At 43.7% G+C, this 16955-nt stretch overlaps 1 protein-coding gene across 6 annotated transcripts; it reads right to left on the bottom strand.

Moving 5' to 3' along the window:
• Nucleotides 1-475: 475 nt before the first annotated feature.
• On the bottom strand, nt 476-15697 carry CREG2 (cellular repressor of E1A stimulated genes 2). Of its 6 annotated transcripts, none has more exons than XM_048967980.1 (4): nt 15280-15697; nt 13989-14158; nt 3359-3472; nt 476-896 (listed from the first exon to the last, which is right to left on the bottom strand). In XM_048967980.1, the coding sequence occupies exons 1-4, from the start codon at nt 15670-15672 to the stop codon at nt 749-751; spliced, it is 825 nt and encodes a 274-aa protein (XP_048823937.1). In that variant the 5' UTR covers nt 15673-15697; the 3' UTR covers nt 476-748. The 6 variants fall into 6 exon arrangements, 5 of the variants coding, with proteins under 5 accessions (XP_048823937.1, XP_048823947.1, XP_048823975.1 ...); XR_007380865.1 differs by lacking the exons at nt 476-896; nt 3359-3472 and adding exons at nt 9470-11187; nt 13239-13442; XM_048967990.1 differs by lacking the exons at nt 476-896; nt 3359-3472 and adding exons at nt 9470-9611; nt 11062-11187.
• Nucleotides 15698-16955: the final 1258 nt, after the last annotated feature.

The following is a 16955-nucleotide window of genomic DNA, read 5'->3' on the forward strand; positions in this document are numbered from 1 at the left end:
AATTTTTGTGTTTCATAACAGGAACAGACTAGCAAAGAATACTTAACGTCTTCTTAGGAGAATGTTTATAGTTGTATTTGGATAATCCCTGTAAGCCTGGTTTGGTTTTGTCTCTTTACGTGTTTAACCAGCTTTGTGTTGGTAGAAGACAAGTTCTGTTGAAGTTGTTTTGTTTGAGCAGCTTGCATTTTTTTCCACAAAAAGTCTTTGGAGCCTTTCCACTCAATTTCCAATTGAAATATTAAATTAGACAATTAGGAAGAAATACATGTAGAAAATATAAGTTAGCAAACGAGAGCAGCTTTAGCACAATCTTTTAACAACTTAAATATCTAATGGTGTAGTTATTAGGTTTAGATGAGAGCACTTATATCAGAGAGACTGAGCAGCAATAATACTTCCACAATACATGGAGGGCTGTGAATAGGCAAGTTTGCCTTTTCTGTGAAACAGAACACCATAGTTAGTGAGTGGCAAAAAAAAAAAGTCTAAACAAACAGATACATTCAAGATGATACATTGCCTGTTTGAAATGACGTGTTTCTACATTGCAGGGTAGGGCTGCTATCTACCTCTCCTTTATAATTTGAAAGTCTGTGTTGGTTTATTTTCACCCTGCTCCACGTAAGACAGAGTTATTTTGAAGCCTTTTGAAAATAATATATATATATCACTGTAAGATAACCATCTAGAGTGAAATTTTTTAAGTGTTCAGAAAGGAAAGCGCCGTAGATCAAAGCCCATTCAATCAAGCTTTACTTGGAACTGCTTTTAAATACTCTTCTACTGCAATGGTAGAAACACCTCCATACCAGCTCTGAAGCCAGACGTGTTCGATATTCATTTTCATGAAGAACCACTCGTAGCTACGAGGCCACTTTCTTATCACTGGGTGCCTGGAAGGACAAAAAAAGAAATATTAAACAATGTGCCAGATCATATGCCTTGTCTCATTTTTTTTTTCAGCCTAGTGTGCTTTGCCAGAAGGAAACTCGAGATCTGACAGTCACCATCATTCATCTTTTTTTGCCCTGCTTTGAAATAAGGTTTATGATGTTCCACGCCTCAATATGGGTAAAACTGCAGCTTAAGGTAGCCAATGAATACCTCCTTCCTCTGTTGCAGAACAGAGAATTTGTTGCAAATGTGGTTTGGTTTATAAGTAAATAAAAATCAGCTAAAGGAGAATTTTTGAACACGTGTCAAGGTTGTGTTTGTATCTCTTCAAAGGAAACTCTTGTAGTAATCTGATTTCTGCAAATTTTGTAGAAAAGGCTTGTGTGCAAATACAGCATCCATCTGTCCTTGGCCCCATATTTGCTATTGCTTGAACTCCTGCCAGCAGGGTCTCATGAGTGGGTTCCAGTAACTCCCTGTTTCCCAGTCAGCCGCCCCTAGGCTATTTGTGGGCATCTCAGGGGCATTGCTGACAGAATTTAGGTTTTGTTTTGTTTTGCATGGTTATGAGCAAAAGCCAGCAGCAATCTGCTGGGTGTGTTATTGCTTCATTGAGCTGTTCCCAGATGCTCCTCTCCTTTTGGCTCCAGAGGATGGTGGTCCACCAGAGACAGTGGCCTTAAAGGCTTATAAGGAGGGTAACTGAGGTTGTGGTTTTATTCAGTATTCCACTTCCTCCCTTGGTGAGCCTGTATTTTTTGTAAGAAAGGAGGGTGGAGGCTTGAGGCCATGTGCAGGTCATTGGAGATGCAGCTGTACTCAAGCCACAGGGACTATTACAATCTTTACCAATTTCTGAGCAGCCACAGCAAATTAACTGATTTTATTGCAGACTTGCTGGTGTCCTACAGGCACCCAAAGCACTGCATAAGTGGCAACTATTTCTTTCTGGTCTATTGGATGGTGTGGAAGGTTTACCATCTACTTCTGGGAGAAGCTTATAGCTCTGCTGAGGGTGCAGCTCATCCCTGCATCACCTCCAGGTGATAACCTGGAGCAGCTTCTTTGTTGTTCCATTAATTACTACGAGGATGACGAGGATGACGGGGCACTCTGACAGTGTCAACCAAATTTGCCTTTAAGAGCAGTGCCCTCTTCCCTGCAGTCAACTACATTCATCTCCATGACCACCCAGCTACATTGACAGCTGCCTCAGGGTTTTCCCATGAGGATTCCTTTGAGCAGCTGCAGTGTATATGTTTATTCCTTACAGAGCATCAGAAAAAACAGACTGCTTAGAAGCACTGGTCAGCAGCACTGGACTTTATGGCGAGGGACTGTGTTTGGTTGTCCTGTGATCATGTTCATTTGGTGTGCTTCTCTTCTATGCCAGTGACCACTGCTACCTAGACCTGTAAAAAATTAATTTGCCCTGCCAGCCTTTCTCTCGCAGCTTCCCCATTTTCTCAAGACTGACCCTGTTGTTCATGCCACCCTATTAAAACCTGTTCACCCAGATCCCTCCTAGCAGGCCAGAGAGAACATTGCATCTGGGCCATGCCGGGTGTCAGCACATCCCAGTTTCCCCACAGTACTTGCTGTACTGGGCAGGACATGACCTGGAGGGCCATCCCTGGCAGCCTGTGCTGTAGGTGTGTCCCAACTGAAGTTTGAGCTTTTGATGCCTATTACTCTGATAAAAACAGGTCTCACTTGAGGGTGTGGGGCACACACTGGATGTGAGGTGAATGGTGTCAGGGCTGTGCTCGTGTTTGCTGACAGGAGACCGTGTTCTGTAACTATTATGGCTTTGGAAGCAGTTCTTGTGCACAGACTCTTTCTGTAACCACTTGCTACAAGACCTGTATTTCTCTCAGGACAGCCCGACAGCACACTCTTTTATTCTCCGTTGTAGCTCATTTGAAGGTGTCAAGAACTGCAACGTTGGGAAGGACAAATTATTTGCTATCAGACTGCAAAGTTTCCAGGAGATGAGAAGCTGACAATCCATAATTTTGTTTCCAACCATTAGGTTTGGCATCACAGAAGCATTAGGCTTCAGACTGGTACCTGGAAGGAAGCAGAGCTCTGCTCTGGCTATTGTCAGGATTAGGGGCAATTCTTGTGCTGTGGTGAGGAAGAATTGCTAAATGCAGTGTCCCTCTTAACAAATGCACCCCGTATTCATGGAATCTCTCCTCAGAGCCACATGATTACAAAACACGTTTTACTTACATCTAACATTTAGTAACTGTGTCTCCATATTCCTTGCCTCAGTAGGTAAAACGAGGTTACAAAGCTCTGCTTGTTATTTCAAAGCAGCAAAGGCTCAACATACTTTGTTGTCCCCAAAGTAAATCAGGTTTGTTACTTCTCAGCTTTTCCATACCAAATGGCCACATCTATATATTTGTCTCAAAACTGCAGGCTGTACTATACTCTATGCATATCACATACAGACCTAGAAAATATTGCTTGCTTGGCAAATTCCGTTTCCTCTGGAGGCACTGTGACCATCTGTCCTGTGAGTGTCAGTCTGGCGCACCTTGGATCCTCTGGATCAACTACGTTTTTTCTGTGCACAGAGAAAAATGCTCATGTGTAATAGCTTGTTTTATTTGCTTTTGCATAAATATTACAAACTGCAAAAGTTTCTCAAACCTCGCAGGTCTTTTCTGCCATCAGCTGTAACATTCAGGGGGTCTTTTGATCGAATACTCACCTGACATAGATCTCTACTGTAGACAACTTAATCTTAATGTATGCTTTTAAAAACTGCCTTCAAAAATATATTTTTAAATGTGAAAATGGCAGGTTTTCCAGACATACAGACTTGAATTCAAGAGTCTGAAAAGAATTAGTAAGATGACATATGACCGTGCCTGCAAAATAACTATGCATGCTTGTATCTGTGTGTCCTTTTTCCTTCTGCCTATCCTAGAAAATCAATTCTTGTTCACTTTTATCCATTTTTCAACTGCTTTACATTGCTTTTCATCACAGAACGAGCCAAAAAAAAAAAAAAAAAAAAGAAAAAAAAAAAGAAAGAGAGACAAGTAAGGTCTATTAAAAAAATATATCCAACTGCACTCATCCTTCAAACTGAGACAGGGTAGATACTTGTTGCCTTTTGGCTCTTTCTATACAGTAATAATAAATAACTCCCATTAGTAGCTACGGAGCAACTGCTGACTCTGACTTCTACAGTACAGTGATATAAATCATATGTAAACTGACAAACTGCAAAAAAGTTTCATGAAATGACTACAAAGGCCTGCTCCGTAGATGTGCTGAACAGCCCCACGGCTCATTGCCAGCACACTGAGACTGTTCAGCATTGCCCAAGACTGGGTCCCCACTTACAAACATATGCCCTGAAAACTACTTTAGGAAATGAAGATTGCATTTCTTGCTCAGTTTTAATCTGAAGCAGTGCAGTAAATTACATCTCATTTGTGTGCAATTTTACTTAAGGATCTCGGCTTGAGCCCTTTAGCATTAACTGTGTGCAATCTGCAATGGCTTTTTTTGTTGTAACTCTCAATATGTGCCTATCACATGCAGGAAACATATGGGCATCCTCCTGCAGCTAATTTAACACCTGCAGATTCCCCACAGATGGTTATGAAAGACTGCGTAGCTTACTGGATAAAGTGTCTGCTTTTATAGACAGGACCACAAACAGAAATATGCAAGGAAATACAGCGAGCTGGTTGATACTCAGCTATGCCCAGTGAGCACTTGGCACAGTCTGTAGCCTGAGATCCAAGGAGCCGTTTGCAGTCACATCATCTCTGGGGTGTGTTTTTAGCATCCTGTTCAGGATGGAGCAGCTGTTCTCTGAAGGTGATGTTCAGCCTAACGATGTCTGGACAAACTGCACTTGTGCTTCTTTTCCCTTGCCATGCATGAGAGGAAGCTCAGCCACTAAGGGTCAAGCTCAAGCTTTCTGTTCACATCAATAAATAATGGCCCCATTTTCTGCAATACTTTTTTTTTTTTTTTTTAATTATGAAATAACAAATGGTGTCCTGAATACCTGAAAATCCACATTCCTTACCCAGACACAAGGAATTTTACCAGTGTACATTCATAGTATAGACTTGTCTACATGGTCGCAGAATCATAGACTCAATAAGGTTGGAAAAGCCCTTTCAGATCATCTAATCCAACCATCAACCCATCACCACCACATCCATTAACCACATCCCTCAGTGCCACATCCACACATTTATTGAACACCTCCATGGACAGTGACTCCATCACCTCCCTGGGCAGACTGTTCCACTTCACTGTTTCGGTGGTAGCTTCACCAACTCTTCCTGATATGAATTTTTCCCCACTTTCCAACCTGAACGTCCCCGGTGCAATTTGAGGCCATTCCTTCTCATCCTATCACCTTGGCACCCTACGTATTTTTATACATTTAACTCACTGAGTCTTCAGAATATGGAAGGGAATTCTCACTAGCAAAACTGCAGTTCAAAACATTTGCTTTAAACTAGTAACCCTTTGTATATGAAAACCATTTTATCCATAGCCTAGTAGTGGCATAAAACAACTGAAAGTGAGGAGGGCTATTTGCAGCTGCTTTTGTCTGGTACAGCCCCTAGGTAAAATGTTAACTACTTTCAGGGATTGTTTTAAAGGATGTCTTCATTTTACAGAGTGATCAAGGTGATCCATGTGGCTGTAGGTAGGAGCAGAAAGAGGTTTATATCTTCTCAAATGGCAATTATTTGATCTTTTCGTGCAAATATTTATTCTCAGTACTTGCTGATTTTTGAGTTGGCAATTGACTTGATGTTGCTGTTATGCAGTGAATGTTGCCTTCCTTTCTTAAGCATTTTTTTTTGCCTGATAGGTGTGTCAGATGTGGTTTTTCCCTGGTTTACAGGAAAAACTGCACACTGCATATATGGCTGATGACAAAACCTACATACTGTACAGCTATATCTGGAATCTTTTTATTGCTGTATATTTTTCCCTGCCTCTTTCTTCTGTTTTTAGTTTTCTGTATGTTATTCTCTCCTCTCAGAGTGTTACACTGTTACACACAATACTACCATTCCCAGTAAAAGTTATTCAGACTGGATTTTGTACAACTGAGCAATGCTCTGGAGAGGCAGAAGTTCATTTTTCTGGGAAATTAGGTAAATTATTTGTTAAAAGCATGCACGATAAAGTTTAGAAGAGCTGAACAAGGACAACCGCACATTTGAATCTAGTATTATTATTTGGCTGCTTTGCTTTTAACACTGCCTCTTATCATAGGTTTTCTGTTTCAGAACGCTGACCTTGTACTCTAATCTTACACTAACATTAGTATTTGTTTCAATCAAAGGAGCCCTTCATATTCTGAAATAAATCTGTTTCTACATCACTTTTGGCATAGGATTCCCCTAATAATGAATGATTACTTTTATGGTTTCTAAATAATCAAAAAACACTAGAAGTTAAATCTCTTCTGTGTTGTGAACGGGTTTTGACTTTTCATTGGTGCTACTGGTGTAATTAATGTACACACAGGTTTTATTTCTTAGGAGTAAGGGGATACAGCCAGTGACATGGCTTATGTTTTTACTAACGATAATGAAGGGATATTAAGGATAAATTTAGAGGTATATTTGCTAAAGTATCCCTCCTACACATCCATAGGGGTGTAGCCATGCATTCCCTAGTTATTTCTTGCCTTCTACCTAAATTAATCCATATTCAGCTCTCAGTCCTTGGGTTCCTTTTGCCTTGGTTGGCACAAGGAATGCAGAAACAGCTTTATATCAAATTTGTGCACTGCTGATGGGGGCTGTGGGGAGGCAGGGCCATGGAAAGAGAAGGCATGCTGACTGCACTGTCTCCATGCCAAGGAAACCATGGATGGCTTCTTAGGTCCCAGCTAGAGAATCATCTGCAGCCCTGGAGAGGTCTTCATGGAGGCTGTGATGAGAACTGAAGGGGAGAAAAAGCAACGACTTGTGGAACAAGACAAATCAATAGGGAACATGTTTATTTATTTATGCTTATATAAAATATATACACCTTCTTGCAGAAATTAACTGAAGCCAGATGAAAATGGAAGAGGATTCAGCTTATGCACTTTGTAAGAACACGGTGCATTAAGAGACATTCTCTTAATTATTCATCTGATTTGTGAAGAAAGAAGAATTGATTGTCTCCATCCCTCTGCTTATGGTGAGCAAACAAGGTATGCAGAGTTTGACCCACCCTGGGCAGTTCTCTCCTGTGAGCATGTGAAGTTGGAGAGGGAGCTGCATTCGCTTCCGTTCAGCTGGCCCTCAGAGTTCCATCTTAGCTAGCTCTGCTGAGCTATGGGCCGGCCAGCGTCCAAGTGAATATGCTTCTCAGCAATGATGGGAAGCATACTGCTGATGAACACGTCCCACTTATTTTACTGCATACCACTTCTGCACTTTCTGAGTCACAGTTCAGGACTGGTTCAGGGCAAAGAGTGCCACCTACTCATTAAATTGTTTACTGCATAAGCCAGCTTGTAGCTTACAATTAGAAGGTTCCTGTACCAAAACTAGCTAAGTGCTGATCTGATGAATGTATGGTTCAGGCTGATGTCATTATATGGGTTCACAAGGCGATGATACTGGGACTTTGTTAGGGTTCCTTTTTTTATTTGAGATCCCTTCTTTGATGAATTATCCTCTGGCTCTTGGTTTTTTCATGTATTACCTTTATCCTTATCCTTTAACTCCACTGAGATAGAACAGACTGGCACAGATCAGCAGTAAAAGCAGAAGAAGAGTTCGGGAAGCGCTTGAGAAAAACCACCAAATGTTCCCAAGAAGGAATCAGTAGGAAAGTGGAAGAATTCAGTGATGCTCCAGGGATTGGTGGAGGAAACAGGGATCTATAGATGGGAATCTCTCTGTTCTTCCCCAGCCTGCTTTTCCCATTGAAGAGCTACTCTTCTCCCCTGAAAAGACAGCACTTTCCATCCTTCCAGGAGAAAACTTTACTCCTCTATTTCTTCTTGAGCAGAACAAAAGAGAGAAGAAGCTGTGAAAGCTTTCTGCAGTTGGAGAAAGGGGGAGCCAAGAAAGCTCTATTATTGCTATTCCTATTCCTGGTACTTTAGAGCACCTCATGTGTGGCATAAGATTGTCCTGCAGTGGTAGCTGCATCCATATAAATCTATGCCATTAGGACTGGCTGAGGATGAACTTGCTGATCCCCATCTGCTTCCACCCACACAAGACAGGCACTTTGTCCTCCTGCATAGGACCCCTATCTGCCTTGTCCCAAATAGCTAGTATGGCATCATAGAATTTCTTGTCTTCTAAAATCTACATGAAATAACAAAGGAAACGCTATGTGCTTTGGGAATTATTGCAGGGTGCATATAATTCTGCTCATTAAATCTGTTTAATTTTGAAAAGCGAGTTATCCTCCTTATTCATTCCATTTGCTCGTCACTAACTGATGGAGACTCTGAGGCATAAAGAGTGCATTGGTGCTGCTAATCCACATGGCATGAACGTCAAAGAAAATCTCTGCTGAAAGCAATTTCATAATCTGAAAAGCTGTTACTGGCCTTCAGCTGGATATGGTAGGGCAGTTTTGCTCTGCTATGGCTTGGACAAACGTTTCAGAGCCAGCAGAGACACTCAAAAGACATCTTGACTTTCAGAAGAGCTGTCTTCCATGCTGGACCTGACGTCAGGCTTGGGAGCTGAAGAGTACAATGGCTTTTCTTCATCCAAGTGATCCAGTGCTCATAGTCTACCTGTCTGAATGTTTTAAGTCATTCTGCTGTTCCTAGAAGAGAATACTTTCTAGAATGCTTTAACTGTAATTTCTTATGTCATGACAGATTCTTTGCCTGTCTTTGTTGACAGTAACAACCAATTTTTTTAGTTGAACTGTATGGTTAAGCCAGGAAGGTTTTATATAGTTCAACCACAGACAATTCACAGGGAAAACAAAAAAAACAAAAAAACCCCAGAATCATAGCATCAACTGTTTCTGTAAGCAAAGTCAGAGAAACACATGTTGGTGTACCAGACAGGGATTTTGGGAAGCTGTTTTTTTAAGAATACAGGAGAAAAAACAACAAAGTAATTTGGAGCTATATTGCGTGCATTGGGTCATGATGATAGTAGGTTTCATATTTGACTTTCTAATTTGATGTCTTCCTGAATTTTTAAGTACAGATTTTTTTCAGGAAGAGCTACTGACATAATTATTTGCATATGACTGAAAAGAGCCAGTATAAATACCTGAACTAGAAATGTGCCTGTGCCACATAACACCATGAGGTGGGTTCTCAACTTCCCAAAAACTGAAGGATGTTTGGATTCAGCCTTTGTCTTCTGTATGCGTGACTTCTCCCTGTGTGAAGGTGCAATGCTAAATTGCTTTGTTATGTTCATCCTTGGATTAAGCGACTGTGCCCAGAGGCAGATAAACATCAGATCACCAACTGACACCTCAAGGGCTGTGCCTGCCATCCAAAGCAGTCTGTCTTTCTCTCAGGATTGCCTCAGAATAAAGTTTGCAATTCATGTAAGCCAGCAACCAGCCAAAGAACAGGAACTCTCACCTGCCAAAGTGCTCTCCTCTAGCAGTCCTCCTGGTGGCCTGCCGCCCTCCAAAAATGCTGGAGATGCTTTAGTTCATGCCAGTGTTGTACCTCAAGCAGAAGATGAAACAGGGTTGGTGGAATGGCTCTGAAGGAGCCATCTCTGATGCATGTCATAAAACAGCAGAGGAATCTGGGTCACTCAAAATCGCTCCCAGTCTGCAGTGAGGATTTGAAACACCATCTTCAAGCTAACAGCAAAGGGAAACGAACCTAAGGACTTAGCTTATCACTTCTCTTTCTTTTCCCCTTGTGTGAAAACCAGCCTATGGCAGCCATGTAACTGTTCCTCCTCTCAGAAAGCTGCATTTGGTCCCTTTGAATGTGCTGAACCTGATGTCAAGGAGATGACACATGTTTAAAATTAATTGCCTGTTTTCCAGACTGCAGCAGTAATAAGGCAGGTCCAGGATCTTACTTGGAAAGAGATCCTCTTTCCAAGCAGCTTGTGTGTTGGGAAATTTATTCAGAACAATAGCCTCTCTATTCTTTAGTATAGGCCCCAGTCTTGTTCTCTCTGAAATCTGCAAGAATAAGACTCAATCTTTTCAGTTTCTCTGCAGAATAGGCATGCCAGTGTAGTCTATTTATAGCCTTGAACCATTTAATTTTTCTTGCCTCCATTATCCATTTATCTGCCATCAGATCAGACAGAGTGTCACCACTAACTAACACTCCTGCAGCCTGACCATCAGAGAGCATCTGCAGAGAGAGGAACAGCCTGTGTCCCTCTGGGAAATGGAAATCTCTAGGTCAGAGATGAGGAATCCAGGCTATAGTTGCAACAGTAGCATGCATTGCAACCCTGATACCATCTATCACAGCTCTCTTTCTTTCATTTTTAAAAGCCAGCACAGTTCGAGCTTTTTAATTCTTTTTCCCCAGATGATTAAGTACTAAGGCTGGAAAACAAAAAAGGCCACCCTATATCCCTTACAGCCCAGAAAGGGGGAATATTTATTGTCAAGGTTTGAAACCTGAGTATATTCTGAACCAAAGCAAATGAAATTCACTACTAAATTTAATATCAAACTGATGTACAAGCACACAAGCCACTTGAAACTCATTAGATACAAGAAGACTATCGAAATGTCAGCTATGTTTTCTTGCAAAAGGCCAGAGATTTCCTTTGTATGCAATAGGTCAGGAGCATTCTCCAGGAGAGCACCAAACACAAACACCAAGCATTGACTATGAGCATCAAACAGCTTTCAGTTATTTTAAGTCGCACAACTTAGAGCAGTTTAATAGTTGCATTCTAATAAAATTATACATGTAAACAAGCTACAAGGCCAAATTCACTGCTGGCATATAAGGACATGAACTTTCTCACGTCGAGCATTATTCCTTCAGCTATTTTGCATAATTATTTTGGAATTAAAACAACTAATAATGTCCTAGACTGAGAGAAGTTTTGGTATTAATACCATCTATAAATGGCACTTCTTTTTTTGAAGAAAACCTCACAGATACTGCCTTGACATCTAGCACAATATGAGGTCTGCCAGGATAACAGGCATGAGCAAGGAGGAGAGAGAAGACTGCTACATCACCTCACAAAGCCCAGCACTAAGGATGCTCCCTGTTGCTCACACGGCCGCTCTGGACAACTTGGCATAGAAGAAGCCTGGCAGAAGCTGCTGAAGCTTTCCTGTGGGGTACTGGAGTGCTGCAGAAGGCTGAGATGTTGCAATAATGAAATAATGAAAAGTAAACAGAAAGGACTGACAAAAGAAATAATGCAAGGAACAGTGATTAGACTCTGAATCTTTGTATTCTGTTGAGTAGCAAGCTCAATATTTAAAGTGTGGTTACATGCTAAAAAGGGAGTCTCCTATTTTCTCCCACCTTCCCTCCTCTGCTCTCCCTTGTGCTTCTCTGGCTCCCAGTGAGCTACTGCAAGTTTCTTCAGAATTCTGTTTGAACTCAAGGTCAGGCAAATTTCTGAGCTGATGCAAAAGAAAGAGGGAGCAACAAGTGTAGGGATGTGGCCACTGGCAATTATAGAGGCCTCAGCTGTCCTGAAATAGGCATTACCAGTGCCCAGAGTGCTGCAGCACAAAGCACAGACATACTGAGCAATAGAGCAGTGGTTAGTTAGGGAAATTAATAGGTACTTAATAGGATGACAGTGAATAAATATTCTTGAAGGGTTGTGATGTATCTGAATTTTGTATTTTTATAAATCATGAATCATTTCTCCTTTGTTGGTAAATTGGCACTTCCTAAGCAGGTAAATCAGGCAGCAACGTTGCTAAAACATAAAAGGCAAGGACTTTCAAAAGTGGATGTTTAAAGTCAGGGATGAAAGGCCACACTCCAGTGCCTAAATGCATGTGTAATCCTCAGAAGTGCTCATCACCAACAGCTGACATCAATGGCAGCTGCTCTGAGCACTGAGCCTCTGAAAATAGGGCATCTGTGTTGCTGCTGGGATGTGGATCTGGCCATACATTTTTAAGTACTTGATCTAGATATTCTGTTCATTATTTGATTGAATGAAAAAGCTTAGAAAGCAAGAATAAGCTCCATTACCCTTTTATGAAACAACTGATAAATTTAATTACAATTTGAAATTATTAATTCAAAATATTTAATGAAATAATTTTAAGCAACAGAGTAATGTGGAGTAATGGAGTCTTAGCTCCACCACTCTGTTGACCTTTTCAACCATTCAAAGCTGAATTATCATAGAATTACAGAATGGTTTGGATTGGAAAGGAACTCAAAGCCCAGCCAGTCCAAATCCCCTCCAGCTCAGGCTGCCCAGGGCCCCATCCAACCTGGCCTTGAGTGCCTCCAGGGATGGGCACCACAGCTTCTCTGGGCAGCTGTGCCAGGGCCTCACCACCCTCTTAGTAAAGAATTTCCCCCTAACATCCAACCTAAATCTCCCCTCTTTTAGTTTTAAACCATTTCCCCTTGTCCTATTACTATCAGCCCATGTAAATAGTTGGCCTCCTTCCTGTTTATAAGCTCCCTTTAAGCACTGGAAGAACGCAATGAGTCTTCCTGGGGCCTTAATAAACATTAATTATTTACCTTAATAAATGTAATGATGGAAAGTATGTATTGGTGCTTTACATTGCAAGAGGAAGCCGTCGTTTCCTGGCAGCCTTCCATTCCTTGGGAATGGGACATTAGCCTGACATAACTCTTTTTACCACCATCTAAGTCTTAAGAAAACAAAGAGCATATTCTGGAGACAAATACAGACAAGAGGAACAGTGCCTTGCTTTATATTTGCCATTCACTGTTTTTTTCCCATGTTCTCTTCAGATAGCAGGAGTGAAATTTGAGATGACATTCAGCTCCAATCAGGTAAGCTTGGGATGCAGTTCCTAAGACAAACCTCTCTTCCCCCAAAGAGGACCTTATGATCTCATTTCTTTCTGAGGCAGTCTGTAATTCCCAGTTATTCTATTTATTTCCCTATATCAGCTATGATCTGCTTTGCTAATGGAGCCCTGTCTGACACAGTTTTGGTGTCATCTACCTCGTCACGTAAAGAGGCCTCTGGAAATGACACCTCACACAAGGCTGACCCAGCCATGCTTGATGCATGACTGACTGTAAACAAACATATGGTGCAGATACGTCTTTTTCACAGAGGAAAGCATGGTGGGGGAAAACTCTATCAGCTTTGAGTTTACATACATACATTTTAACATGTAGCACTTCAGCTTGTGCTCATTGTTTGTGTGGTTAGAGAGAAAGAAAGAAAGCTCACTGTTTATCTCAGACCGGCTGTAGATCAGTACATCTCAAACCCAGCATCCTTTACATGGAAGATTGTTGTTTACCAAAATCTCTTCTCGGGAGCTACAACCCAACCAGTGGGATGTCCAGAGCTGTCAGGTGTCGGTAGAGGTGGCACTTAGGGACATGGTTTAGTGGGCGTGGTTGTGATGGGTTGGCAGTTGAACCTGATGATCTGTGTAGAGTGCCAAGATGATAAGACAAGAGGTAAAGCTTTAAGTTGCATCAGGGAGGTTCAGGTTCGATATTAGGAAACATCTCTTCTCAGAAAGAGCAGTAATGCAGAGGCACAGGCTGCCTAGAGAAGTGGTACAGTCACCATCCTTGGAGGTGTTCCAGAACCGTGTGGATGTGGCACTGAGGGACGTGATCAGTGGGCTGGTGGTTGGACTGGCTCATCTGAGAAGTCTTTTGCAACCTTAATGATTTTATGATACTCTGACTTCAACAGCCCTTGAAACTCTGCAGACATTACTGACTAGATCACTATGGTTTATAATTGGATCTTGAACGCCTAGAATTCATGGAGACACCTCCAAGGAGAGATCACTGAATCATAGAACCCTTAGGACTGGGAAAGATCTCTAGGATCACCAACTATCCATCCACCACCAATGACATCCACCAAACCATGTTCCTGAACAGAATCATAGAATCATTAGGGTATTTGCCTACATTTGTTCTCACTGAGGTTGGTACTTGGCAGATAAAATTCTGTTACCTGCAGAAATTCCCATCTGATTCTGGTAGGGTCAGTGACGCTACAGGATCCTTAAGGAGATCTGCCACTGCATTATCTTTCAGTGTCACATAAAAGAAAGGAATCCCGGTGCTGTTATTGACAGGACCGTCACTGACAGGCAAAAGGTTCCCATAGGGCATTCCTTGGATCTGCAAAACCCAAATAAGTCATCGTCAGCATCTCTGCACACAGACAGTTCCCAGTGTTGGTCATTACCCAGGGAGATTTAGAAGGAAGGACAGCAACCCCCAGCTGCTCAGTCTCCCACCTTCTGCTGTCATCAAGAGACACATTTTTACTGAATTACTACTTTCTCATGTCTTCAGATATTTCTTTCTTCGTGGTCATTTCCGTGTTAAATAGTATAATTATCAGTCAATGCAGCTGGTAAAATCCTTTACAGCGAAATCAAGTTAAGTGTGAACACTTAATAAGAAAACTCTGGATGATGTTATTACTTGGAGTGCATGCTTTTCATTTTTTAATGTTCATACACTTTTAGAATTTGAATGTTTATAGTGCTTATAAACGGTCCTCATAAACATTAGTAGGGACACTTTAATGAAGCTGTATAACTTTGAAGCTAAAAATGCCTGTTTATTATTAAGAATTGCAATGGGAAAAATAAAACAAAACAGAACAAAACAAAACCAGCAGCTGTCAGTAATATTACAGAGTCACAGAATATCCAGAGTTGGAGGGACTCATGAATCACAAAGCCAAGCTCCTGGCTCCGCACAGCACCACCCAAAATCCAAACCCTGTATCTGAGAGCGCTGTCCAATCGCTCCTTGAACTCCATCGCTGCCCTGGGCAGCCTGTTCCACGCCTCTGGTGCAGCCCCTTTCCCTAACCGCCAGCCTGACGCAATCCTCCAGGTAACTGCAGCCAGTATGGGAGCTGTCCTACCAAGGGGCTGCGCTGAGTGCATCAACCAGCAGCGCTCAAGTCTTAGGGCTTCAAGAGAGTCTCTGTCAACCTGACGTGGAACCAGAGGTTTTGTGCACAGCTGTATACGTGTAATTAATGATACGGTGTTAAACGTCTTGTTTCACGTTAACGTAGGCGCCCACTGGCTCAGCCCAGCTCTCTGAAGTTTAAAATAACAAGACCAAGTCAGCAGCTAGTGAAGCGGTCAGTGAGCTACCCACGCTGTGGGCTCGTTCAGGAGCTATCAAAGCTGTCTCAGTATAGCGCCAGGGAACACGCAGGGGAACACGTTAAAGCCGGAACCCCCCGGCAGCGACCCGCCACCCCCTCCCCGCGGTACCTTTCCGTGGGCGGCCCGGGAGGCCACGAAGCCCCAGGCGCCGTGTCGGGCGAGGCGGCGGGCGGTGGCGGCGCGGCCCGGCGGTGCTGCGGGCTGCCGGCGGTACGAGAACATCCGGGAGGGGGCGGCCCCCTGCTCCGAGCGCCGCGCCGACGCCCCGGGGCCCAGCGCCGCGTCCTCCCGGTACGCCGAGGCCGGGAAGCTCTGCTTCCAGATGCCGCCCGCCTCCTCCAGAAGGCCGGGCAGAGCCTCCTCGGTGGAGGAGCTGTGCAGCTCGTCTGCCGCTCCCCCCGCCTCGGGCAGCGGCCAGGACACCGAGCTGAGAACCACGTAGCCCCCCGCGCCGCCCCATAGCAGCGCCGGCAGCCACCACCAGCACCGCGCCGCCGACATCTTCTGCGGCGCGGCCCGCAGCACCCTCCCGCGGCCGCCCGCTGCGAGTGCGGCTCCGCGGGGCCGCCCGCAACGCCCCCCGGTCCGCCCGGCCCGTGTGTGATACGGAGACAGAGTGCCGAGAGCGGGAACGGCTCGCTGCCTTTGGACAGCTCTGCACTGCGCGGGGCACATCTCCGCCGTGCAGCCCTGCGTGTGCTGTGCTCGCTGGGCAAGATCTTAATCAGGCAAAGACGTGAATGTTGGAGTTTATTTAAACGATTCTACCCCACAGGGGTGCTTCACTTGGCAGTAGATCCCTTCAGAGCAGCGCTGCGAACTCAATTGTATGAAATAGCCCGGGTGGCCAAGAAAGCCGACGATATCCTCGCTTGTATCAGAAATGGTGTGACCAAGCAGGAGCAGGGGGGTGATCGTCCCTCTGCACTTGGCACCAGTGAGGCCACCTCAGTGCTGTGTTCAGTTTTGGCCCCATCACTACAAGAAACATATCCACACCATGGAGTGTGTCCAGAGAAAGGCAGCAAAGCTGTGAGGGGTCTGGAGCACTAGCCTGATGGGGAGTGGCTGAGGGAACTGGGATTGTTTAGTCCGGAGAAGAGGAGGCTCAGGGGAGACCTTATCGTTCCCTGCAGCTACCTGAAAAGAGGTTGTGGAGAGAAGGGGGTCAGCCTCTTCTCCCAGGTAACAGTAATAGGACAGGAGGTGATGGCCTCAAGTTGCACCAGGGGAGGTTCAGGCTGGGTATTAGGAAACACTTCTTATAAAAAGAGCAGTGAGGCAGTAGCACCAGGTGCCCAGGGAGGTGGTGCAGACACCATCCCTGGAGGTATTCCAGAACCGTGTGGATGTGGCACTGAGGGACATGGTCAGTGGGCATGGTGGGGTGGGCTGACGGCTGGACTGGATGATCTGAGAGGCCTTTTCCAACCTTAATGATTCTGTGATGCTATTATTCCATTGCAGGTTCTCAGGGACATGTAGCAGATCCTTTAAAGCTGTGAAGAGCAGATTTCAGAGTTCGTCAATGGCTTCTGCTTGATTGCCTCATGGGAGCAAAATGCATATCTCATCTTGTGTGTAAAGGATCTATGAAATGCTGAGTACTTTTAACTTCTTTTTGTTTATTTTATTCCTTTATCCTCACCGTAATCACCTGAAGGAGTGCAGCGAGCCTTAAGGCTGAAATTCATTTTTCAGACAGTAAAGATACATCCCCGGTGTATGTAATTTCCCCACCAAGTTCTCAGCCTGGGAACTGAATGCTCTCCTGCTGTTCCTTT

This window comes from Lagopus muta, chromosome 1 (genome assembly GCF_023343835.1).
Source record: "Lagopus muta isolate bLagMut1 chromosome 1, bLagMut1 primary, whole genome shotgun sequence".
Classification (NCBI taxonomy): Eukaryota; Metazoa; Chordata; class Aves; order Galliformes; family Phasianidae; genus Lagopus; species Lagopus muta.

Bases quoted from the DNA above. Each gene is read 5' to 3' on its own strand.
- CREG2 (XM_048967980.1), bottom strand. From the start codon at position 15,672: ATGTCGGCGGCGCGGTGCTGGTGGTGGCTGCCGGCGCTGCTATGGGGC. The intron at 14,159-15,279 runs GTACCGCGGGGA...TGGGTTTTGCAG, and splicing joins CCCGGGCCGCCCACGGAAAG to ATCCAAGGAATGCCCTATGG. The intron at 3,473-13,988 runs GTAACAGAATTT...CTCTGTGCACAG, and splicing joins TCAGATGGGAATTTCTGCAG to AAAAAACGTAGTTGATCCAG.